The 26216-nt window shown below is 43.8% G+C and overlaps 1 protein-coding gene across 3 annotated transcripts; it reads left to right on the top strand.

The window, feature by feature from the left end:
* Positions 1-983: 983 nt before the first annotated feature.
* Positions 984-24714, top strand: LOC140208186 (uncharacterized). Of its 3 annotated transcripts, none has more exons than XM_072276677.1 (4): positions 984-1028; positions 6020-6200; positions 11986-12149; positions 21213-24714. In XM_072276677.1, exon 4 carries the CDS (start codon positions 21607-21609, stop codon positions 22894-22896), a length of 1290 nt encoding a protein of 429 aa, XP_072132778.1. In that variant the 5' UTR covers positions 984-1028; positions 6020-6200; positions 11986-12149; positions 21213-21606; the 3' UTR covers positions 22897-24714. The 3 variants fall into 3 exon arrangements, with proteins under 3 accessions (XP_072132778.1, XP_072132776.1, XP_072132777.1); XM_072276675.1 differs by having other exon boundaries at positions 11982-12149; XM_072276676.1 differs by lacking the exon at positions 984-1028 and adding an exon at positions 1038-1219 and having other exon boundaries at positions 11982-12149.
* The last annotated feature ends 1502 nt before the right edge of the window (positions 24715-26216 follow it).

Genomic DNA, 26216 nt, shown 5'->3' with positions numbered 1-26216 from the left:
AAAACACCTGAATGGACGTTTCTGATGATTTCGGTGGGACAACAACATTAATCACGGGTTTCATCACTGAATCCAGTGTTGTGAGATGTAAAGTCCTCTGTTATGTGTCCGGCTGTGCCGTGTTGTTGGTGGAGTGGGCAGCCTGGTGTTTGTCTAGATTCGGGTCACAACACCAGAATTGCCAGCGGGGTCCACACACAGTGTATTAGTCAACAGAAAACCTCTCGTCCCTGCAGTCTCTGTTTCCTGGTAAACTCAACACCCTGACCATGTGAACCATAGACACCCCTTCCTCTCAAAGTCAGGGAATCAATCAGGGTCCAGGATCAGCACCTTATATTCCGTCTGAGTACCCCCCCCCCCTCCCCAACCTCCACATCCTCTCATCTGCTGATCACTTCTCTCTGGGTCCACTACTCCATTCCTTTCTCCTATTCTCCACTCTCCTCTCCTATTAGATTCTATTTTCTTCAGCTCTTCAGTTTTCCCACCTACCTGATTTCACCTATCATCTTCCAGCTCGGCATTTCCTCGCCCGCCCCGATTTTATTCAGATATTTCCCTCATTCCATCTCAGTCCTGAAGGAGGGTTCAACTGAAAACGTCGATTGTTGAGTCTTTTCGATAGTTGCTGCCCGGCCTGCTGAGTTCCGCCAGCATTTTGTTTGTGTTGGTCTGGATTTCCAGCGTCTGCAGACTTTATTGTGTTTGTGATTTTCCTCTCCGTTGTCGCTCCGGCCTCCGGCCACTGGTGGCGCTGCTGGACCTCCTCCACTGGTGGCGCTGCATGGACCTCCGGCCACTGGTGGCACTGCGTGGACCTCCGGCCACTGGTGGCGCTGCATCGACTTCCGGCCACTGGTGGCGCTGCATGGACCTCCGGCCACCGGTGGCGCAGCATGGACCTCCGGCCACCGGCGGCGCAGCATGGACCTCCGGCCACCGGTGGCGCTACCGCGAACGTCCTGCCAAACGCATGCGCGGTGCCGAATGCCGCTGCCGTTGGCGGTTCTCCTGTTCGGGCGGCGGTGAGTGGAAACAAATCTCGGGTTTGTGTGAATCGGGGCCGATGGATCGGGAAAGTCCCGGGCCCGGGCTCTGTCTGACGGCTGGAGCAGGGGTGCAGTGACAATCTTTTAGGTGCCGGAGCTGTACGAGGGGTGATTGATAAGTTCGTGGCCTAAGTCAGAAGGCCTGAAGTTTACAGCTGTCGTTACATGTACGTGTAGTTCCGCTCTGTGAGTGATCATGCAGAAAGTTTGAAGTTAATAACTGTTGTGGTATTTCTGTTTCAGATAATTGAAAATTGACAGGTTTTCTAAAATTGACTTCTTCCACCTTAGACTAAGTACCTCGATGTCACACCTAATTTGTGTACCAGCTCATTTCATGCACTGGGTAACTTCCTTCCCCCATTCATGTAATGAGCAGGTACACAAATTGGGTGTGGCATATATAGTGTCAGTCTCCCTCTCCCCCTCTCCCCCTCTCCCCCTCTCCCCCTCTCCCTCTCTCCCTCTCTCCCTCTCTCCCTCTCTCCCTCTCTCCCTCCCCCTCTCTCCCTCTCTCCCTCCCCCTCCCCCCCTCTCTCCCCCCCTCTCTCCCCCCCTCCCCCCTCTCTCCCCCCCTCCCCCCTCTCTCCCCCCCTCCCCCCCTCTCTCCCCCCCCCTCCCCCCCTCTCTCCCCCCCCCTCCCCCCCTCTCTCCCCCCCTCCCCCCCTCTCTCCCCCCCTCTCTCCCCCCCCTCTCTCCCCCCCCTCTCTCCCCCCCCCTCTCTCCCCCCCCCTCTCTCCCCCCCCTCTCTCCCCCCCTCTCTCTCTCTCTCTCTCTCTCATGTATTTATGTATACATACACACACACATGCATATGAATAGGGCTTCTTATATTGTCAAGCACTAAACCAAGATGAAAGAAATATATGCATTCCAGAGCTCTACAGAAATATAGTGATAGTTAAGACATTAACAAGATTGTAGCCTATCTCTACATTTCAGTGTATAACTGGTACAATTAAACATATAATGCTTGATTTAATAATATGACAAAGTATTGCACAGTTGTACTCACTAATTATCATACAATATAATTATCAAGTAAGTAAAGTAACTTTGTTTGTTTAGAAGCCATAGGGTTGCTGGTGAGAAAAAATTACTTTTGTATTATCCAGTAATACATGGACCACCACAGATGTAGCCTTACTAATACGACTGAGTCAGAGCAGACAGCAGGGCCCACAGCGCTTAGCAGTGTTCCTAAGCAGGTATAAAAATAACAGAAATAAAGCAAGTAAGTTTTTTTACAATTTTAGCCACCTAAATTGGAACCAAGTAATCAAGTATGAAAAAAGCTCGTCGAATGAACTATTACTAAAGCTACGAATATTGCTGAATATCAGTATCAAAAGCGGAAGGTTGGTAACTCTGCCTCGTATCCTTTCTCTCACAGAAATGGTTGGACAGGAAGTGTACCTGTGAGTGTCGATACCTACAATATCCTCACACGTCGGGTATTACCTTGTTAGACCAATACAGATTCTGTTTAGTCTTTAAATATATAAAAAGTTAAAGAAGCTTGAATCTTTACATAAAGTATTATCCAATCTATACGAATAGAAAATATCGTATTTTTGAAGTGACAAATGTTAATGGGAGGACAGCAACCATTTGGGAGGTTTGGAAATGCGTTTCGTCTCGTTCATTGCCTCACTAAATTACTCTTTTTCCTATCAACACAAAGAGAAAAACAGCCTCTTTCCAATCAACTGTAGTTGGTGGAGCTCGGCCAAGGGGTTGATCTGCTATTAATGATAGTTGAAATGACGTAAAACTAGCTTATAGCCTAGAAATGTCTTTTTTTTCCATTTGGCTTGTTAAAAAAAAAACTAAATTTATCCAGGTGTAGAAGAGGATTTTGGATGATTACCTTGAATATTTCATAGCGAGCAGTGAATTTTTCTTTCATTATTTTCAACTTTTAAGCTTAGGTTTCAAAGTTCATTCCTTGCTCATTATATCTCCTTCCTGGAATCCAATGGCACCCGTTGGAAAGAGCGGAAAAATGCTCACACTTGTGTTCAGGTATTTCCCAGCTTCCTGGGACAACGGGTCGAGCGAGGAGGAATTTCACAAATACCTAAATAAGAAACAGTCACAGCTCCAGGATTTCGCAAAACACGATCAAATATCCTAATGTTATTAGAGGTATTTTCCCCAACAGCCAACACCCCCTCTCCCCAAACCGTGCTTCCGTAAAGTTCCCTCTATTTAATATGCGGCTGCTGTTAAATTCCCCACTTGTTAATTTTACCTAACTCTGTTTTTATCTTTTTCTTAAATTTCGTCAAGTAAGATGTTATCTGACCTCGCAAATATGCTTTGAGTGTATCCCATGCAATCAATTTGGAAACATCTCCGGTATTATTAAAAAGAAAGACATCTTTTATCTGAATCTCTATAAATTTAACAAAGTCCGAACTTTGTAATAAATTTTCTGGAAAGCGCCAGGGCAAGTTTACATTACTAACATCATTTAGGTCAAAAGTTAAGCTTAAAGGCGCATGGTCCGAGACTGCAATAGCACCATTTTCACGTTTCTGGACTTTGGACAAAAATCGGAAATCAGCTATAAAATAATCAATTCTCGAATATTTATTATGAACATGTGAATAAAAAGAATAATCTCTGTCATTAGGATGTAAATTTCAACAGATTTCTATCAAACCATAATCAGTTAAAAAGGAATTAGTAGGTGTTGCCAAATGACTCGGAAGCTGCTGATTGGTTGAACTCTTGTCAATCAAAGGGTTTAAACAACAGTTGAAGTCACCGCCCATCAGCAGCGTATATTCATTTAAGTCTGGTAATAAACCAAATACATTTTTAAAAAAAGAAGGATCATCTACATTAGGTCCATAAAGATTAACCAGGACAATTTTTCTATTACAAGTTGTTCCTTTAATAATTAAAAATCTACCATTATTATCTGAAACAATGTCTTCTTGAATAAATAAAACATTAGATTTAATAAAAATAGATACTCCCTTTGTTTTATTTTGACAAGTAACATGGTATTGAAGGCCCTTCCATGTTTTAAAAAATCTATTTTGATCACCCGTTCTGATATGCGTTTCTTGAGCAAAAATTATATTGGGCTGGAATCGATTAATAACTTTAAATGTCTTCTTTCACTTAATAGGGTGATTCCAGCCACGTACATTCCAACTAATAACGTTTATCTGTTTAAGTACCGTTGGATATTATTCTTAAACACGACAGTACACACATACCATCACGGGCTAATCAAAGATGGTGGTGATGAACATAACCAAGTAGAAAACACACATAATGGGAAAAAAATACAAAAAGTGTGTGCGGAAAAATAATCCCACAATAAACCCTAAAATACAAAAATACCACCAAACCTCCCACCATCCCCAAAGAAGGAAATCTGGCAAAAGAGAGAAAAAGCCAGAACGCATCCCCAAGAAAAGAAACATAGGAACGGAATTCCACGTGCCGCTGAATATAAATAATGATTAAATTTTTTTTTCCCAATTCCCTCCTCCCTCTTACAACAAAAGTACGTAACCTTAAGATAAGAAAGCCCGGCGAAGAAAAAAATGTTTATACTTAATCATTGAAAATAGGCTAAAGGAATGCGGAGACAGTCTCCAAAGACATCAAAACAATACTATTGACCCAAACAGTTTAATCTCCAAAGAGAGAAAATCAGCACCATTATTCTTTAACTTACTGCCTTATTTAACAAAAGAATTAAAGCTAATTATCTATTACTAAACACTCCATAATATAAGGAAAAAAATCTATATAAACTGCAAGCAAACTATCACTTTATTAATAAAGAAAAAGAAAAATAGAAACAGATAATCAAACCAGTTCACAATCTATCCGCTGTATTAATTCACGCCGTATACTAAACAGTCTTCAAAAAAAAGTCATTCTTTAATCAAACCAAGAAGGCCACCTCTTCTTTAAGTAATCCATCAATCAAAAGATATCTTCAGCTACCGAGATCTTCAAAACCTGTTTTCTTTCAGACTCTAATATCCTTCATACTTCAGCTGATTCCACAATAGAATTGACAAAATCCAATGCTGCTTGGGGATCCAAGAAGACATGAGGGGTAGAGTCTTTGGGAAATAACTTTAGTTTCGCTGGATATCTCGAAGATGGAAAAAGAGTTTTTTCATAAGCGATTTTCATGACCTGCATGAATTTGATCTGTTGTTCCATAACTTCCCGTGGATAATCTTCATAAAAACGGATCTCGGAACCATTAAATTTAAAAGCTTTCTGTTTTCTTGCACATTTTATGATTTGATCTTTAACTTCAAAGCAAAGAAAGTTGACTAAAATTGGTCGAGCTTTACCTGATGAAGTAAAAATTCTGTGAGCTCTTTCAATCTCGGGAGGCTGAGATAGAATATCCGGGAACAGAGATTGAAACAGATTGGCAAAATAATCCAATAGATTCCCAGATTCAGAGTGCTCCGGAAGACCCAGAATACGAATGTTATTTCGACGAGACTTTGCTTCTAAATCGACAATTTTGCGTTGAGCCTGTTCCAGTTGGGTTGAAATATCCACAATCTGACATTTCGATTCTTGAAACTCAGTATTCAAGGAAAGAATATTTTCCTCAATAGTCTGTAAACTCTGTCGGAAGGACTTCAACTCAGAAGTGTTATTATCCATTTTGTTATTGAGAGCCATCAACGTACGTTCCAAACGCTCAGCCCAGACAGGCATGTCTTCTGATTTTTCTTTTGAAGTTTTTTCCTTCCCATTGCTGGGTTCAAAAGGCTGTTTTCCACTTCTTAAAGGATACGACATAATGACCACTATTTCCCTCTAAGATCCAGAAAATAAAAGTTGAATAATTCAAAGTTTAGACTGGGGAAAAGGAGGAATTAAAGGCAGCCACAGAATTTATGTGTTACTCCATTGAGCTGCAGGTGGAAGTCTCCGCTTGTTAATTTTGACTTTATTTTTTTTTACAGAGGTGCTGGAGTAACAGTCACTTCGTGCATGCTCACAGTCTCCAGGTGGGCGGTGTTTTCCTTTCCGCTCAGTGCTGAAGCAGATCGTCTGCGGGATCGGGAAAGGGACCTCGCCTCCTTGGTCAGGGAGCCGGGGGTCGGGATCACTGTCTGCGGGCCGAAGATATCAGTTTTCCCATCGGTGAGTACTGAGACCGATCCCGAGCGGGGAGATCTGATGTTGGCCGTCAGCCCCGAACTGAGGGCAATTACTCATTTAGTACCCAGTTATCTGGGCTGGAAAAAATGTGTAGATTTCACTTAATCTGCATTCAACGATCCAAACCAGGAGCCCAGGCTGTCTCTTCCCGCAGAATTGAAATGGAAGTCCCGCCAACAGGTCACGTGAGGCTATTTCCCGCAGATCTGCCCCGCCCTCCGCTTTGTGACGCAAGATCACGTGCTGTGTGCACACTCTCCGGATGGGTGCTGATTCTTCCTCCTGACGAAGGGTCTCAGCTCGAAACATCAACTGTACCTCTTCCTAGAGATGCTGTCTGGCCTGCTGCGTTCACCAGCAACTTTTATGTGTGAAGTTTTCTCCACGTTGTGCTGGGAAATCTGATGTTGGTCACTGAGTCCCATTAACTTCCCCCAACTCGCCTCGCTTCCTGAGGCTCCTGGCATTTGTCCTTGAGCTTTATGGCTGTTGTGTCTTCTCCCAGACTGGGGTGGGTGAGAAAGGAGAACGTTCTTTTGGCAAAAGAATAAATCAAGGAAGGTAGTGCACCCCTGGCTGACAAGAGAAATTAGGGATAGTATCAATGCCAAAGAAGAAGCATACAAATTAGCCAGAAAAAGTGGCTCACCTGAGGACTGGGAGAAATTCAGAGTTCAGCAGAGGAGGACAAAGGCCTTAATTAGGAAGGGGGAAAAAGATTATGAGAGAAAACTGGCAGGGAACATAAAAACTGACTGTAAAAGCTTTTATAGATATGTAAAAAGGAAAAGACTGGTAAAGACAAATGTAGGTCCCCTACAGACAGAAACAGGTGAATGGATTATGGGGAGCAAGGACATGGCAGATCAATTGAATAATTACTTTGGTTCTGTCTTCACTAAGGAGGACATGAATAATCTTCCAGAAATAGTAGGGGACAGAGGATCCAGTGAGATGGAGGAACTGAGCGAAATACATGTTAGTAGGGAAGTGGTGTTAGGTAAATTGAAGAGATTAAAGGCAGATAAATCCCCAGGGCCAGATGGTCTGCATCCCAGAGTGCTTAAGGAAGTAGCCCAAGAAATAGTGGATGCATTAGTGATAATTTTTCAAAACTCGTTAGATTCTGGACTAGTTCCTCAGGATTGGAGGGTGGCTAATGTAACCCCACTATTTAAAAAAGGAGGGAGAGAGAAACCGGGGAATTATAGACCGGTTAGCCTAACGTCAGTGGTGGGGAAACTGCTGGAGTCAGTTATCAAAGATGTGATAACAGCACATTTGGAAAGCGGTGAAATCATCGGACAAAGTCAGCATGGATTTGTGAAAGGAAAATCATGTCTGACGAATTTCATAGAATTTTTTGAGGATGTAACTAGTAGAGTGGATAGGGGAGAACCAGTGGATGTGGTATATTTGGATTTTCAAAAGGCTTTTGACAAGGTCCCACACAGGAGATTAGTGTGCAAACTTAAAGCACACGGTATTGGGTGTAAGGTATTGATGTGGATAGAGAATTGGTTAGCAGACAAGAAGCAAAGAGTGGGAATAAACGGGACCTTTTCAGAATGGCAGGCAGTGACTAGTGGGGTACCGCAAGGCTCAGTGCTGGGACCCCAGTTGTTTACAATATATATTAATGACTTGGATGAGGGAATTAAATGCAGCATCTCCAAGTTTGAGGATGACATGAAGCTGGGTGGCAGTGTTAGCTGTGAGGAGGATGCTAAGAGGATGCAGGGTGACTTGGATAGGTTGGGTGAGTGGGCAAATTCATGGCAGATGCAATTTAATGTGGATAAATGTGAAGTTATCCACTTTGGTGGCAAAAATAGGAAAACAGATTATTATCTGAATGGTGGCCGATTAGGAAAAGGGGAGGTGCAACGAGACCTGGGTGTCATTATACACCAGTCATTGAAAGTGGGCATGCAGGTACAGCAGGCGGTGAAAAAGGTGAATGGTATGCTGGCATTTATAGCGAGAGGATTCGAGTACAGGAGCAGGGAGGTACTACTGCAGTTGTACAAGGCCTTGGTGAGACCACACCTGGATTATTGTGTGCAGTTTTGGTCCCCTAATCTGAGGAAAGACATCCTTGCCATAGAGAGAGTACAAAGAAGGTTCACCAGATTGATTCCTGGAATGGCAGGACTTTCATATGAAGAAAGACTGGATGAACTGGGCTTGTACTCGTTGGAACTTAGAAGATTGAGGGGGGATCTGATTGAAACGTATAAAATCCTAAAGGGATTGGACAGGCTAGATGCAGGAAAATTGTTCCCGATGTTGGGGAAGTCCAGAACGAGGGGTCACAATTTGAGGATAAAGGGGAAGCCTTTTAGGACTGAGATTAGGAAAAACTTCTTCACACAGAGAGTGGTGAATCTGTGGAATTCTCTGCCACAGGAAACAGTTGAGGCCAGTTCATTGGCTATATTTAAGAGGGAGTTAGATATGGCCCTTGTGGCTACGGGGGTCAGGGGGTATGGAGGGAAGGCTGGGGCAGGGTTCTGAGTTGGATGATCAGCCATGGTCATAATAAATGGCGGTGCAGGCTTGAAGGGCTGAATGGCCTACTCCTGCACCTATTTTCTATGTTTCTACGTTTCTATGTCCCAGGTTGTGGGGATCTTTGATTTCACTGCCTGCTTTCCTGAGGGACCGGGAAGTGTGGGGGGGGGGGGGAATGGTTTCTGTGATGTGCTGATCTGTATCCAAAGGTCTCTGCATTTCCTCGCAGTCATGGGCAGAGTAATTACTATACAAAAGCATGAAGTGTCTGGATGGGAAACTTTCTGTGGTGTGCTGATTAAACATTTGGTAAGGGGTAAAGCATATATGGGAATGTTCTTGTTGTTTGTTCTAACTTTGTCATTTTAGGATCTTTTATACAGTAGTATGTACTATTCATTCAGTATCTGTGTATTGCTGGAGGACCATCAATGATTGTCCTTGATCCCTTCTCCCACCTGGTTCCATGTGCTCATCCCTGCCCATCTTGTTCAACCTCTGTCCAGTCTCCTAACCCCATCCCACCCCCCCCCGCCCCGCTTCAGCGATATACATCAACCATCTGGGTCAACCTCGGTCTATCCTGTGTCCCACCTCCTCAATGTTATATATCAGCAATCTTTCTTCTAACCTTTGTCTTCATTGTGAAGTTTTTTTTTGCACCTTTGGCCTCGCTGCGTTATTTCCAGAATCAGTTTTTGTTAGCTGGAATGCCAGAGGGTCATCAGGTACCAGTTGTGTTGTGCATTGGTCTGGAGGAGCTGGTTTTTGAACTGTGACTGGCTGACACACTGCAGCATTTTCCTGGCAGCAAAGAGTACTGGGGGAGTCCTGTGATCTACATTCCAGGCATATGGAACTGTCGCTGTTTTGGTTTTGACTTTGGTTAGTGCTTCTACAGATGGGGCTGGATGTTCGTCCTTCTGCAATGAAGCAGAAATTTCGAGCAGCTGGACATTGGTTGTGTGGAAATCCCGGATTGCACTATCCAGTGTGAGATGGGGGCGGGGGATGATGTGTGAGATTTTCAGGGTCAGTGAGTGGCAGGTTCAGCTGTGTGACTCTGTGAAGTTGGGTCCTGGGATATCACGGTTTTTGCTCCAGGTAAAATGGACCCGGGCATCGAGCTGCTTGGGTTTATGAGGTGTGGAACAAGTATTTCTGGTCTGGGATCAGATGTTTATTTCTGGAGTTCCTTTGGAAGCAATGACTGCTAATCTGAGGAGAGGCTATGAGTAAATGGGCTATTCCGTGTTTACAGCAGTAGAAATAGACCCATGAGTTTGGTGTTCAAACTGTGTTTGGAAATCCCCCCTGTCTGTCACTCGGTGGAAATCAGACAGAATCTCAAGTTGCTGGAGATCGGCACTAAAAACTGAAAATGTTTGAAGTCATTCTGATGAAACGTTATTAACCTGAATTGTAAAGTGTGTTCCTGTCCCCACAGCTATTCCTTACCTGCTGAGTGTTTCTGGTAATTCCAGTTTCCTTTTATTACATTCACCCTGGACTGGTTTATATTTCCTGAAATAAACCTGGTTTCACTTGGAAATGGAAATGGCTTGTTTTGTGATCGTAGTGTTACGTGGTCGGCAACTATGAATATAGAATTGAGTCAGGTTTTATAAACAAACTTAAACATTTAATAAACTCTGCTCGACAATAGTGAAAAGTAAACAAACGATTAACTTAACCGGAAGTTAACTGCTATATGGCAATTTAACAAACAGCCAAACTCTGGAACAGTTCTTAAAGAGGTAAATTCGAACACAGTCTTAAAGTGGTAAATTTGAAAGTCCAAGTGATTTACACAGTCAATAACGAGAGATTTCTCTGGAAATGGATTTCTTCAAAGACGTGACGTTTCTGCTGATTCTGTCCAAAGGATTCACGTCAAAGGAAATAAAAGGGATTAAAAGAACTGACCTTTTTCTGGATGCTGAACACTGCACAAACCTTTCCCAAGCTTGCAGGGGTTATCTCAGTTGCAGGTCACTAATTCTGAATGAAGATTCAATAAGGTCGATCTTTTATGAAACTGCCAAATGACACAACCTTTACTCAATCCTTCAGGTTCCTGTAGTTTGGTAAAGGTCTTCACTCTCCGACACTAGACTGCAAAGGTAAACAAACAAAACCCGGCAGCGATTGGCGAAACTGCCAGCACAACGTTTTTACCTTAAGATAGAAAGTAAAACTTTGCTTTGAAACGAAACTACATCATGAGATGATTACGCAGCAAAACTAACTGACTGAGTAACTGACGAACCAAAACTGACGAACTAACTCCGTAACAACAGGGGTTTCCCCATGTATACCTGTTGGAACAGGTCATCACATGACCTCACACTGGTGGGAAAATTACTTGACCCCACCATCACAACGCAATTACATCATGCTCACAAGATACTCCATTACTTCATGGTCATAAGACAGTCACAAGATGCCCACAAGGTATGTAACAGTAAAACAGTAAAGAAAGCACAACATTTCCCCCTAAATTATCCTGGTACCAATTTGTCTATTATTCCTGGAAATGTGTTTGTACAGTTGTTGCAAACAAGGTTTACAAGAATAATCTCAGGAATGATCGGCATTATGTATGAGGAGAATTTCATGGTTCTGGGCCTGTGCTGGATGTAGTTCAGAGGGACAGTTGGGGTGGTGGAGGGATGTATGGTCAAGTAAACCTCTTGAAAGCTGAGAAGCCTGGATACAGTGGACATGGAGAGGATGTTTCCATTAGACGGAGAGTCTGTGATGTGACAGCACAGTCTCAGAATAAAGATGCTTCCCTTTAAAACTGACATGAGAAAAATGTTTTGGCCAAAAGATGTCCGATCTGTAGGATTTGTTGCCACAGATTTTGGTCGAGGCTGCCATTCGGGTATATTTTTGACAGAGATTAATATATTCATGATTGCTAAGTAACTTTGGGGTTACAGGAGGAAGGCAGGAACATGGTGTTGGAATAAAAATCTGCCATGGTTGAGTGGTGAGGCAGACCAGATGGATCGACTCACCTAATTCTGTTCCTGTGTCTTATGTCTTACCATGACTGAATGATGGCTCCTTCTTATCCCACATCGTTCTGTGACGTGTGAAGGACAATAATAGATTGTTCACTGAGATCATTATATCTGCCTTCAATGTTTAAATTTTAGTGAGTTTTGTTCTTAGTAACATTAAACAGAAATGTTTTTTTCTCCTTTTTATTGTTATTGTGCTTCATTATCTTTCACGTTAAAGTTAGACCTGCGGTGAGAGATTTATTGGAAGAAAAACCCCAACTGGAAGCAAACCACGACTGAAGATGAGGGAACAGCAACAAGAGAATCAGCCCGAGGGTTGAGAGCATCAGCTGGAGAGGACCCATCTGACTCGGAGAATCCAGTGATTCAGTCAGGGGAAAGTTTGGTGAGTCTCATTTACTCAAACACTGGTCTTTTAGACGTTGCATACTTGTACAAAGGATGGTAGGAAATAGTTGAGGTGAGACTGAATGTTCCCAGAAGAGCCAGTTATGCCTCTGTCAGACCCAGTTGCAATCACTCCAGGTCTGGTAATGTGCTTCCAGCAGCCCAGCCCTTTAAAACCACTCCCATTCTGTGGAAGTCGAATCCGGATAAAGTCACTCAGAGATCGTATAAGTACAAACTCTTTATTCCAAGCACCCGGGGCTATTCAGTTATTCGCTCAAACAGGAACAGTCCATGACTGTTCCTGCCCAATCCACTAACTGACTAACAATTTCCCTTACACCACAGATATATCCGTCCAGATACCCCCCACACAAGACAAGCTGGAGTCAAAGTTATTTGCTAAAGACAAATTACAAAATAGTCATAATGGCTTACACACACAGAACAGACTGAATCTGTCCTATCTCTATGCATGAGTGCACAGGGAGATAAGCATCCTGAAACCCTAGCTAGATACCCTCAAGCAGAAATATGGCTCAGCGTGGCTCAGCACATCTGTTGATCATCAGCAGTTTCTTTCAGAAAAACAGGCTGCTATCGTTTAACAACGTGTTAACCCTTTTATATACTTTATCATTCCCTCCTTTTGATCATTACATGATCAACAAAGCAGTAATTTTTCACAGAGAAAGCAACCGAGTACAGCATTGACATATCAGTGGGTAATAACAGCGTACAACAGTAATTATAACAATGACATGTAGAACTATTAGGCCATAATGCAATATCATGCCCCACATATCACCGAACAGGCCTTCGAAGACCATCATTTTGACCCTTTGGTGACCCCATGTAAATCCTGTCCAACTTTCTTAATGCTGCAGTCTCCTCGGCAGTGTGCTCAGAGAGGGATGTAATGTTAGTAGAGTCATCAGGGATATAGGTGCAGCATTCTGTGTCAATAATAGCACAGGTTCCCCCTTTCTCAGCTGGGATAAAATCTGAAGCCATAAGATTCTGTAGGACGGTTTGCCGGATTGCAGTCATTTCAGTAGATATTTCTGTTACTTGGGCCTGTGTTTCTGTCAGGGCCCCTGTAGTATTGTGGCCAGCTCCTCAAGTGCTGTAGCCAAATTGATCATCTCTCGTGAATTCCTGGCTACTCCATAGAAGAGAAAAGTGATTATCCAAAATCGCTCAGTCTCAGTTATTCCTCTCCGCTGCTGGCCACCTGCAAGTATGGCCAGGATGCATGTTTCCCAGTATAGGAATTTCCATTTAGTGGGGGCCTGAGATACCATTCCTCAAAACACTGACAGCCATGGTCATCTTTGACTGGACCACAGTTCCTCACCTCACTTCCCCGGGTGTTACTTGAGAAAAGCCAGGCTGAGAGTTCCTCACTCTGGTTGAGCGGGATTACTGACATTGGAATCATAGTTTTACCATGCTGCGGAATTGTGACACAAACCCAGCAGACACCTAGTTCTACCTGTATGGCATAGGTGTGATAGAGAGACAGAAAGGTGTTAAAACGGGGGCCCCCGGATGCTGGGGTGAGCCCACTCAAAGACATAAACACGGATACCACTATCAACCAATACATTTTCCTTTAGTCCGAGAGAGTCCTTCTACTCAGTACCTTCAGTATCGTGTTTGTAGTCTGTTCGATTTATCCACCGAGATTGCTCCTTCAGTTTCACAGCCGTGGGAGTGGTCAGTAACACCTGATATGGTCCTCTGTACCGACGTCCAAGTTTCTCTCAATCCCAGTTCTTGATCAGGACAAAATTCCCAGATTCTGTGGTGGGATAGTCACTCCTCTCTGCGGGGTAGTTCTCTTCCTTCTAAGCCTGTCGTAGCTGTGAATGTAATGCTTGGAAAATTTTGGTTAGTTGGCATATATATTTCCCCATCTCTTCCCCTAGAGTATGCACATCTAATTTTGCCGGTAGACTTTCTGGGAGCAATGGTACACAAGGTCTTGGTCCCCAGTGTGTCCTCATGGGCCGTCCATAAGTGATTTCAGCTGGTGATGACCCTGTTTTCCCCTGTGGGGTAACCCTCATGTGGAACAGGGCTAACGGTAGAACCTTCAACCAAGTGGGTCCAGTCTCCGCCGTTAGTTTGGCCAATTTACTCTTCAGAGTGCCATTGGCTCTTTCTACTACGGCAGCGGCCTGTGGGTGGTGTACACAGTGGAATTGTCGCTTCATAGCTAGTTCGTTACATACCCTTTCGTTAAGTTTCACCACAAAGTGTGCGTCATTGTCAGAGCTCAGCATCTCTGGCAGGCCGTACCTAGGAATTATTTCCCATAATAATACCTTCACAGCAGTCAAAGCAGTATTATTGGTAGCTGGAATAGCTTCAGTCTAGCTACTAAACACATCTATAATAACTAAGCAGTATCTATAGCAATGTGCTCTAGGCAATTCAATAAAATCAACTTGTAGACACGAAAAAGGTCCACCTGGTACGGGAGTCGTACCCGGTGTGCAGGGTACAGGTTACCAACTATTCCCTCCTTTTCCAGGTGTCTACAATTATGTATATAATTGACCAATATTGATAAGAACTGTGTAGGAACACAAACCTGTCCCGCTGGGGTGATCCAAAAACCTAGGTCGGGGTCTTTCTGGCATGCCATCTGGGACCACAGTTTGCACTCCTCCTCAGAGGCATCCCCTGAACTTCAGACTGACGTTCCTGCCCTTATCTCCTATCTAGGCCTTGGTTTGCTTACGCTGTTTTCCTGCTCTTGTTTTCAGCTCCCATCCTCCCACTCACGCTCCACTTTTAGTGTCTCCCAACCTTTGGTGTTTCTTCTGCAGTACATAACTCTATTCCTTTGTCACATGCATTATTCCTCCAACTTGCTAATAATATACTGTTCCACTTTACATCTGCCTTTTCCTTCCATTCCCTTTTCAACAATTTCCACTTCTTTCCACAGTTGTTGTGCCATATCTAATTTACTGCTTGTTCTCATGAGGTAAATGTGTACTGCAGACGATCCCAGTGGCCACATTTTGTCCCCCAACTGCTTACTGAGCACTGCAGTCAACATTCGCAAATCTTTTTCCTTGTCTGGAAACCTCTCACACACATTGTGTGGGTCTGCTCCTGTTCCAAGCGTATCAATCGACTGCAGTTGACCCGTGTTCTCTGAGTAATTTACCCGGCACAACGCCTCCTGCTCAAGTAACAATCAGATAAACTTACCCGGCCGGCACATCCTGCCCAATTCATTACTTTACCCGGCTGGCATCTCCTGCTCAATTGATAAATTTACCGGGCAAGTCTACCTCCTGTCCACTGAGTAAAGTTTACCAGGTAATACCTCCTGCCCACTAAGTAAAACTTTGCCTTCCTTATACGAGCCTCCTGACAGATTCTTTCCCGATCCCGTCAACGTATGCGATCAGCCTCGGGCGAGGGACTGTTCCTCCAAAGGAACGAACAGAGAGAGACAAAAGGTAAAATACCTATTGGGCGCCTGGTCGGTCTCCGCAGTCCCCAGAGTGGTCCAGCCGCTTACTCAGCCCGTCTGCTTGGTACTCCCTATATTGGGATCCTTTTTGTGACGCCAAATGTTAACTTTGAATCTGAATAAAACACGGGAGACCAGCTTCTTATCGTCACCACAGTTTATTGTGCATTTTCCTGCGGGAGATTGAGACCCAGTTGTCAAAGGGAAGGCACGTAAGCACTGCCACCATCTGACAAGTGGACTGACTTAGTCAGGTTACAGCTGTATATTTACACATAGTAAGCCCCATACATTACTCTTGCAAGATGTTATTTGAATTGGTACACCCAACAAGTCTGTTGGTGCAAAATTTAATTAGTTAGATAAGAGAGTTCGCGAAATCAAAGTTTTATTTACAGATGGATGTACTGTCCAGTCCTTATCAGTTATTCTCTTTGCAAGGCTGTGACTTAATTACAGTCAGATGTTCAGTCCTGTCTGTATCAGTGAGTCCTCCTTTCCCCCAGACAAACGAGAGTACGATGTACAATTTATCAATTCTTCCTTTTCTGAAGTGACGGTACAATGTATAATGTTATCAGCTGTCTGTGTGTCTCTCTGCAAGCCGCAGAGAACTGTTATTAAGCTTGTCTTAGCTAACCACTGAAGGCAGAGTTTACTTCAGTTCAAAAATTCCTGTTCGGTCCCAATTATTCTTTTAGATAGAGGTTACATAGGTTCAAAATATTTTTTTTCATATATGCTCAATTCCTCAGGAGGGTTCAGGAAAATATTTATGTTGAATGTGGAAACTGGTGTTACCTGTGTCTATTGTGGTGATGCAAGAGTTACTGGAGAATTTACAGGTGTGACGAAGTGGAGTGGTATTTGGAAATCTGACTTTTTAAAGCATAATTCAGCAAGCACACCACATATGGACAATATGCAAAAGCTGTGGTGGGAAAATCCTTCGTTACCCATTACAAGCCTGCTATATCGGTTGTGTGAGAATGCAGATGAACTCGATCGAACCCAGAGGAGATCAAAGTTCTTATCGACAGTGCTTTGCTAGCTGTTAAAATAAATACCTCTCTATATAAAATTCACTGTGCACATGTTGTCACTGGATAAAAGAATGCACAATACAGGATTTATGTGCACACTGGTCATTACAAATTAGAGGGGACATTGGTGGGAAGGTGGGGAGACCTCCAGTGTCCCTGATGCCCTCACCTACAAGATGTGCATCCAGCTGCAGCTTGTAACCCTGCACTTTACGGAGTTGGAACTTGAAATGGATGAATTCTGGATCAGCTGGGAGTTGTAGGGGGTGATAGATATGACATGAAGAGAGGTGAGTTACACCCAAGGTGCGGGACACAGGAAACTGGGTGAGAGTCAGGAAGGGGAATGAGCTTAAATCGCCATCGCAGAGTATTCTTGTGGCCATCCCACACAGCAACAGGTGGAACCACTTTAGAAACTGTTGGGGGGGATTACCTGGCAGAGGAAAGTCAAAGGGGTGAGAGGGGAACAGAACAAGAAGGGACTAATATCCCAGTGGTGAGGCTCGCTAGTGCTAGTGTGGGGAGAGGGTGATGTGGTTAAAATAAGTTGTAGGGGGAATGGGAGCCAGAATGACAGAACAGATAGTGGGGAGGGTGAATTGAATTTATTACATACATCCTTCATATACATGAGGAGTAGAAATCTTTACATTATGTCCCCATCTAAATGTGCAATGTGTAATTTACAGTAATTTATAATAAATAGTTTGTACAAAGGACATAGAAATCAATTCATCAGTCTGATGGCCTGGTGGAAGATGATGTCCCGGAACCTGTTGGTCATTTTGCTGTGGTACCATTTCCTGGATGGGAGCAGCAGGAACAGTTTGTGGTTGTGGTGAATTGGGTCCCCAATATCCTTTGGGCCCTTTTTACACTCCTGTCTCTGTAAATGTCCTGAATAGTGGGAAGTTCACATCTACAGATGTGCTGGGCTGTCCGCACCACTCTCTGCAGGTTCCTGCGATTAAGGGAAGTACAGTTCCCATACCAGGCAGTGATGCAGCCGGTCAGGATGCTCTCAATTGTGTCCCTGTAGAAAGTTTTTAGGATTTTGGGCCCCATCCCCAATTTCTTCAACCGTCTGAGGTGAAAGAGCTGCTGTGCTTTTTTTTTTAAATTTCTTATGTGTTCTCCTGCATTTCTTATACTCCATAAGAACCTGCCTGCCTATCCCTGTTCTGCAGCTCCATTTTGTGCTTCCCCAGGGTCTCAATATCTCTTGAAAACCAAGGTTCCCTACAGTCTCTATCTTTACCTTTTATTCTGACAAACACACACCCGCTTTGTACTTTGAAAACTTCACTTTGAAGGCCTCCCATTTACCAAGCACACCTTTTCCATAAAGCAGCCTGTCCCAGTCCACAGTTGCCAGATCCTATTATCTTAATTCCAGGTGTTGATCCATGCCCTGAACACATCTGCCTTTCCTACACTGCTCCTTGTATTGAAATATACAAGATTGAGCATATTTACTGCACCATGCTCAACGTTTCTCATTCCTGAATTTGTCTGAGGACTGAACAACATCTGTCTCCATAACCCCTCCACTATCTGTTCTGTTATTCAGGCTCCCATTCCCCCTGCAACTTTAGTTTAACCCCCCCCCCCTCTACCCCCACCTCCCACCATGCAGCTCCATCACCCCTTTGGCTTTCCTCCCCCAGATCAATAAAAAGGAGGTGCATACCAGGTACAGGCAGATAGGAACAAATGGGGTACTTATGAGATACAGGAAATTCAAGTGAACACTTATGAAAGAAATAAAAGAAGACATCAGGTTGCCTCAGCAGACAAGGTGAAGAAGAATGCTCATGGATTCTGCAGGTATGTTGAGTGTGAAAAGATTGCAAGGGAAAAATTAATACTCTGCAAGATCAGAATGGTAATCCATATGACGAGACAAAATAGATGTGGGAGATTTTTTGCTCAGGAGATGGTCACAGAGTCTATAGAAGTGAGGCAAAGCAGCATCAACTTCATGGACCCTGTACAGATTACAGAGATGGAAGAGTTTACTGTCTGAAGGCAAATTAGCGTAGATCAATCCCCAGGGCCTAACAAGTTGTTCCCTAGGACCCTGCGGCTGACAACTGCAGAAATTGTCGGGGCACAAGCACAGATATTTAAATCATTCTGAGTGACAGGTGAGGTACTGGAGGATTGGAGAACAGCCAATGTTGTTCCACTGTTCAAGAGAGGCTCTAAAAATAAACTAGGAAATTATACATTGTGAGCCTGACATCAGTAGTGGGAAAGTTATTGGAATGTGTGTGCCAGTAGAAAGTTCTTTGGATTTGGGGCCCCATCCCAAGCTTCTGGTGAAAGAGATGCTGTTGTGCTTTTTTCACAACACAGCCGGTATGTACAGACCATGTGAGATCCTCGGTGATGTTTATTCCGAGGAACTTAAAGCTGTTCACCCTCTCAACCCCAGATCCATTGATGTCAATAGGGGTTAGCCTGTCTCCATTCCTCCTGTCGTCCACAATCAGCTCCTTTGTTTTTGTGACAATGAGCGAGAGGTTGTTTTCTTGACACCAGTCAGATATTGTTCAGACCTCAGATAGAGTCAGCAATCAAATGATTGAGTATGGTGCGATGAATGTGCTGAGCTGTGTATATCACAATGCAAGAAGCATCATAGGAAAGCCAGATGAGCTCAGGACAGGGAATTATGATATTGTAGCCATTATTAGGACTTGGTTGCACCCAACAGTCTGAGGGATTTAGAGGAACAAATTTGTAGAGAGATTGCAGACCATGCCAAGAAACAAAGTTTGATTCAGTAAGTGATTTTAACTTTCCACATATTGACTGGGACTCCCATACTGTAAAAGGACCAGATTGGGTAGAGTTTGTCAAATGTACCCTTAATCAGTACATAGAATTCCCGACATAGAAGTGTGAAATAAGCTGTTAGGAAATGATTAGGGTTGGTGACAGAAATTAGTGATCATGATGCCATGGAATTCAAAATATAGATGGAAAAAGAGAGATCTGGATCATGGGTTGAGATTCTAAATTGGAGGAAGGTCAATTCTGAAGGTGTCAGAAAGGATCTGACCAGTGTGGTTTGGGACAGGCTGTTTTCTGGTAAAGGTGCACTTTGTAAGTGGGAGGCCTTCAGAAGTGAAGTTTTGAGGGTGTCTAGTTAGTATGTGCCTGTCAAAATAAAAGTTGAAAGATAACTGGTACAGGGTATCTTGGCTTTCAGGAGATATTGAGGCCCCAGATATTTTGTTCCTCTAAATGCCTCAGACTGTTGGGTGCTACCAAGACTCATTAATGACTGACTCATTAATCATCATTCCACGCCCTGAGCTCATTTGATTTTTTTTTAGTCGTCTTCTGTTGGTTTCTGAAAGCTTCCCAAAAGTTTTTGCTCTTTTGTTTGCCCTTTCTTTGACTTTTATGTTGGCTTTGGCTTTTCATTTAAGTGTCAGTTGTGTCCTCCTGCGTCTCCAATGCTTCCACTTCTTTGGAATGTATCGATCACTCACCTCCTGAATTGCTCCCGGAAACTCCAAACATTGCTGTTCCGGTGTCACACCTACCAGTTTTCCCTGCCAAACAAGTTTGTCCAGCTTCTCTGTCATACAAACAAGGAGAGGTTCAGTACAGAAACAGGCTATTTGGCCCATCTAGTCAATGCCAAAAAAACATTTATGCTGTCTAATGTAACTACCTGCACTGGGACCATCGCCCTACATACCCCTACCATCCAGGCTCCCATCCAGACTTCTTCTAAATGGTGAAACCGAGCTCATATTCACTACTTGTGCTGACATCTCATTCCACACTGTCACGACCATTTCAGTAAAGAGCTTTTCCAAATGTTTCTGTTTAATTTTCACCTTCCCCCCTTACCCATGACCTCTGGTTGTCATCCCAACCAACCACAGTGGAAAAAGCTGCTTGTATTTACACTGTCTATACCCTCATATTTTTGTATACTTCTTACAAATCCTCAAAGCAATTTATAATTTCTTGTTTATGTTTAGAGCCTTTTTTAGATGTATAAGATGATGAGGGGCATTGATCGTGTGGAAAGCCAGAGGTTTCTTTCCCAGGGCTGAAATAGCTAACATGAGGGAGCATAATTTAAAGGTGCTTGCAAATAGATACCGAGGGGATGTCAGGGGTAGGTTTTTTACACAGAGAGTGGTGGGTGTGTGGAATGCACTGCTGGCTATTTGTGTGAGAGTGTTTCAGTTACTCTGGGGCCAGGAAACCATGCAGCTCAGTGGGAACCGGGAATAATACCAATGGAGAAAGTCACACTGAGCCAGGTCACAGATTGGAGATGGCAGAAATGACCCTTTCTCATAGAGACAGGAAGAGCATCTGAGAATTTGATGGTCACTCCAGATACCAGCACTATGCCCAGTTAGAAGATGATTTCTGTCTCCAACTTGGGCTGAACCTCACTGTGCCAGATCACACCTTGACAACTCAAGTGATTTCATCTTAAATGTTGTCCTACACCCATTTATGGATTTTGTAAATCTTTTTACAGGTTAGAAATGACAAGGAATTTATCTACAGGAATCTCGACCACAATGCACCAGCTTTGTTGACTCTGTCCAGATATTTATGAAGTGGAGCAAGGGATTCACTCGATCATCCTTCCGGCTCAGACTGTGGGGAGGGGTTGACCGACTGCCATGCCCATCATTTTACACAGGGGAGAGGCCATTCAGCTGCTCAGACTACAGGGATAGATTCACTGAGTCATCTCAGCTGAAGGTACATCAGCAATTTCACACTGGACAAGGCCATTCACCTGTTCTGTGTGTAAGAAGGGATTCAATCGGTCTTCCGACCTGTGGACACGCCAGTCAGTTCACCCTGGGCAGAGGCTGGTTGTCTGCTGAATTTGTGCGGAGGGATTCACTAAGTCATCTGATGTAATGGCTCACCAGCGAGTTCACACCGGGGAGCGGCCGTTCACCTGCTCAGTCTGTGGTAAGGGATTCATTAAATCATCTAAACTGAAGATACATCAGCGAGTTCACACTGGAGAGAGGCCATTCACCTGCTCAGACTGTGGGAAGGGATTCACTCAATCATCCAGTCTACTGATACACCAGCAATTTCACACTGGGGAGAGACCGTTCATCTGCTCAGTCTGTGGGAAGGGATTCACTCGATCAGCTGACCTTGATAGACACCACCAAGTTCACACTGGGGAGAAGCCGTTCACCTGCCCAGACTGTGGGAAAGGATTCACTTTATTATCTCAACTACGGAGACACCAGTCAGTTCATACTGGGGAGAGGCCGCTCACTTGCTCAGACTGTGGGAAGGGATTCACTCGGTCATCCCAACTACTGGCACATCAGCGAGTTCACAACGGGGAGCGGCCGTTCACCTGCTCGGACTGTGGGAAGGGATTCATTAAATCATCTAAACTGAAGATACATCAGCGAGTTCACACTGGAGAGAGGCCGTTCACCTGCTCAGACTGTGGGAAGGGATTCACTCAATCATCCAGCCTACTGATACACCAGCAATTTCACACTGAGGAGAGACCGTTTACCTGCTCAGTCTGTGGGAATGGATTCACTCGATCAGCTGACCTTCATAGACACCACCAATTTCACACTGGGGAGAAGCCGTTCACCTGCCCAGACTGTGGGAAAGGATTCACTTTATTATCTCACCTACGGAGGCACCAGTCAGTTCACACTGGGGAGAAGCCATTCACCTGCTCAGAATGTGGGAAGGGATTCATTCAGTCATCCCAGCTACGGGCACATCAGCGAGTTCACACTGGGGAGTGGCCGTTCACCTGCTCAGACTGTGGGAAGGGATTCACTCGATCATCCACCCTAATAGCACACCAGCGAGTTCACACTGGAGAGAGACCATTCACTTGCTCAGTCTGTGGGAAGGGATTCGCTCGATCAGCCGACCTTCATAGACACCACCAATTTCACACTGGGGAGAAGCCGTTCACCTGCCCAGACTGTGGGAAAGGATTCACTTTATTATTTCACCTACGGAGACACCAGTCAGTTCACACCGGGGAGAGGTCGTTCACCTGCTCAGTGTGTGGGAAGGGATTCAATCAGTCATCTCATCTGCTGAGGCATCAGCAAGTTCACACTGGGGAGAGGCCGTTCACCTGCTCAGTGTGTGGGAAGGGATTTGCTCAGTCATCTCATCTACTGAGACACCAGCAAGTTCACACTGGGTAGAGGCTGTTCACCTGCTCAGACTTTGGGAAGAGTTTCTCTCAGCCATTTCCACCAAATGTGCATCATTGAGTTCACCCTGGGGAGAGGCTGTTCACCTGCTGTAAATGTGGGGAAGGATTCTCTCAATATTCTAACCTTGTGACACATTACCGGGTTCACCTGAGGAGAAAGTTTCAATGAGCTGCATGCTGGATATTTGTCCATCACTGTTGCTGAATGCAATTTCGAGAGTGACTGTCGGTGCTGAACTCTGCAATTATTGCTGCTGCTCACCACACCCAGTTCTGCACCCTGGTCACTGGGCATGGGAGGAGTTTCTTCTGCTGCACGTTCACCTTTAATGGGACTGGAGTTTAATATTCTGGATCTGAGACAAATAAATCAGTTCTATTTTAAACTCTGTCTCCGGTACTTAGTGAATTTATAACATACCTAGTGTACAGTAGAGCGTCAACTCAGGCTGGCTGGACCCTGCCAGTGATTCTGTTCCATGACAGTCCTTTTAAATCCTCCCCTATTGTTCATCTCTCACTCTCCCTGTGGTGATGGGTTCCAAAAGTCACCACTCTGTGGGTGAAGAGGTTTCCCTTGAATTCTCTGCAGACTGAAGAAGTTGAGCTGACTGCAGTTCTGTTTGAGATGTTCTTCGCCCCTCTAATCTCTGGGCTGAAGAAGAATGACATTGGGAGTTAACATCCTTATTCACGACTCATTTCCACATTATGGGTCATTTTCCCTGCTTCTAAAGAGTTGTCCACTGTCCTCTAAAGACTGAAAGCAGAAAGGGAAGCCATCAGTTAGTTGTTCAACGGAGCAGGGTCAGAAACCAGAGGCGGGTCCACGCAGGGCAGAGCTTGGGGCTCTGGATGATGGTCGGGGTAAGAACGCATGGTGAGGAGAAGGGAATCAGCAGTGGGGTGTGGCAACGAATGACAGAGTAGCAATACTTCGAAGCCGATTGACAGAGAAAATAATTCGGTTGTCTGACTGATGACACAAACAATGCCTGTGGTGAGGTGCTCCACTGGTCGAGGAACATGTGTGTGCGGGGAATGGTTATATCTATTGAGGGAGTTGTTGCTGCTTGTTTATCCTGTAATATTATATCTGGATGGTTATCATTTGTGCTATTAGTAGTAATGTATTGATTATCATATAATTTGTAAGATTTTGACTCTGTAACTGAATCAGGCTTGAATTTATGGTGCTTCAATGAAGTTGTGGTCATTCATGAGTTTGTATTTTAAAGCAAGATTTTGGTGAATGATATTTGCCACTTGATTGTACCTTTGTAAGTAATCAGATTGAGTTAAACTGCTGCAGGATCCTGGAATGTGTTGGATCGTGTCTGGTTTCTCTTGCATTTTCTGCACTTACTGCGTTGTTTGTATTTCATGTATTTTCAATTTTGTTTTTCCTTTTGTTAACCACCTTGTCCTGCATTTCTGCAAGGAACCCCTCTGTTTCTGGGAAGAGGTCTCCAACTCTCAGTCAGGTGCTCGATGCTTCCTTGTCAACATCTCGTCTGCTCAGATCGTTGGGATGTCTCCCATGGAGGGTCATACTCATTCCACTGGTTAATGTTTTCTTCCACAGTTATGATTCATTTTTTCTGAATTAGCCTCTCATTTGAGTTTCTGGGCTGTATTCCTTATCATGATTGCATACACACACAGGGAGTGCTGAATCCTGTTCAGTTTTGATGAAAAAATATACTTTCAAGTTTTATCTGACTGTTGTGTGATTTTTGTTTTTCATGTATGTTATTTCTCTTCCTCCTTCTGTCCAAGGTAGTGTTAATCTAAGTGGGTTTGAGTGTAAATAGTCTTTTCTAAAGTTATCACTTCAGTTCTTATTTACCTTTGGAAATTTTGCTGATTGAAATTGAATCAAGATATTTTCATTAAAATAAAGTCAATGTCGGTATTGATGAAATTGTTTATTGCTGTTGTTGTATTTGTTAACTATTGAGCTCTGATTGGCAGGTTTTTAAGCCTTGAACTATATTTTGTCAAATGTTTTCCCTGTTTCGCACTACTTTTTACTGTCTTTGCTTGTTGATATTCCAGATACGTGGGTATCAAGAGTCCCAATGTAGGGTTTTGGCCGGAAATGTTGAATCCCATCCATAGATGCTGCCTGACATGCTGAGCTCCTCCAGCACTTTGTGTGTATTTCTCTAGATTTCTAGCATCTGCAGGTCCTCTTGTTTCCCAGATACTTATATGTTTCTTGAAAGAACAAGCCAAGAACAAGCTGTTAGTGGGGTTGTGTGGCTCTGTTGGTAAAATTTTAAATAAAATCATTAGAAAGAGGTTGCATAGGGTTGGAAGGTGTAGAATCTGTGGGTAGAATTAAGGGACAGCAAATGTAAAAAAAATCCCTGTTGGGAATTGTATAGAAACCCCCAAACAGTCGTAAGTATGTGGTCCACAAAGTACAATGGGAGATTAAAAATGCTTGCCAAAAGGGCAATCTTACAATAGTCATGCAGGATTGTCATGCAGGTGAAAAGGAAAATTAGTGTATTGTTCTCAACTGAAGGCATTCCTAGAATGCCTACAGAATGCTTTTTTAGAGCAGCTCGTGGTTGAGCCCACTTGGGGATCAGCTATTCTGGATTGGGTGTCGTAATGAGCCAGAATTAATTAGGTCACTTACGTTCAAAGAACCCTTAGGGGCAAGTGATCTAAATATGATCAAATTCACCCTGACATTAGAGAAGGAGAAACTAAAGTCAGATGTGGAATAAATGTGAGGCTGCTTTACAAGATCACTGCTCATGGAATTACAGGAAACATACTTGTCTGGATCGAAGATTGGCTGACTGACGGGAGAAAGAGTCAGAATAATGTGGGCAATTCTGTTTTGCTGTCAGTAACTAATGGTGTTCCGTAGGGGTCAGTATTGAGACAGCATCATTTCATGTTAAATATGAACGATACGGATGACGGAATTGATACCTGGGTGATGAACTTTGCAGCTGATACAAAGATAGGTACGGGACAGGTAGTTTAGAGCAAAGCGAGAGTCTGCAGAAGGACTTCGATAGGTTTGGATAACAGGCAATGAAGTAGCAGACAAAATACATTGTATGAGGTATATTGGGTGCAGGGAGGATATACAAGGATGTTGCCTGGATTGGGGAGCATACCTTATGAGAATAGGTTGAGTGAATTCAGCCTCTTCTCCTTGGAGTGATGGAGGATAAGAGGTGACCTGATAGAGCTGTATAAGATGGCGAGAGGCATTGATCATGTGGATGGTCAGAGGCTTTTTCCCAGGGCTGAAATGGCTAATATGAGAGGGCACAGTTATAA

Source organism: Mobula birostris, chromosome 13 (genome assembly GCF_030028105.1).
Source record: "Mobula birostris isolate sMobBir1 chromosome 13, sMobBir1.hap1, whole genome shotgun sequence".
Taxonomy (NCBI): domain Eukaryota; kingdom Metazoa; phylum Chordata; class Chondrichthyes; order Myliobatiformes; family Myliobatidae; genus Mobula; species Mobula birostris.
Note: the sequence above shows the minus strand (reverse complement) of the source record. Positions and strands in the feature narration are given on the sequence as shown.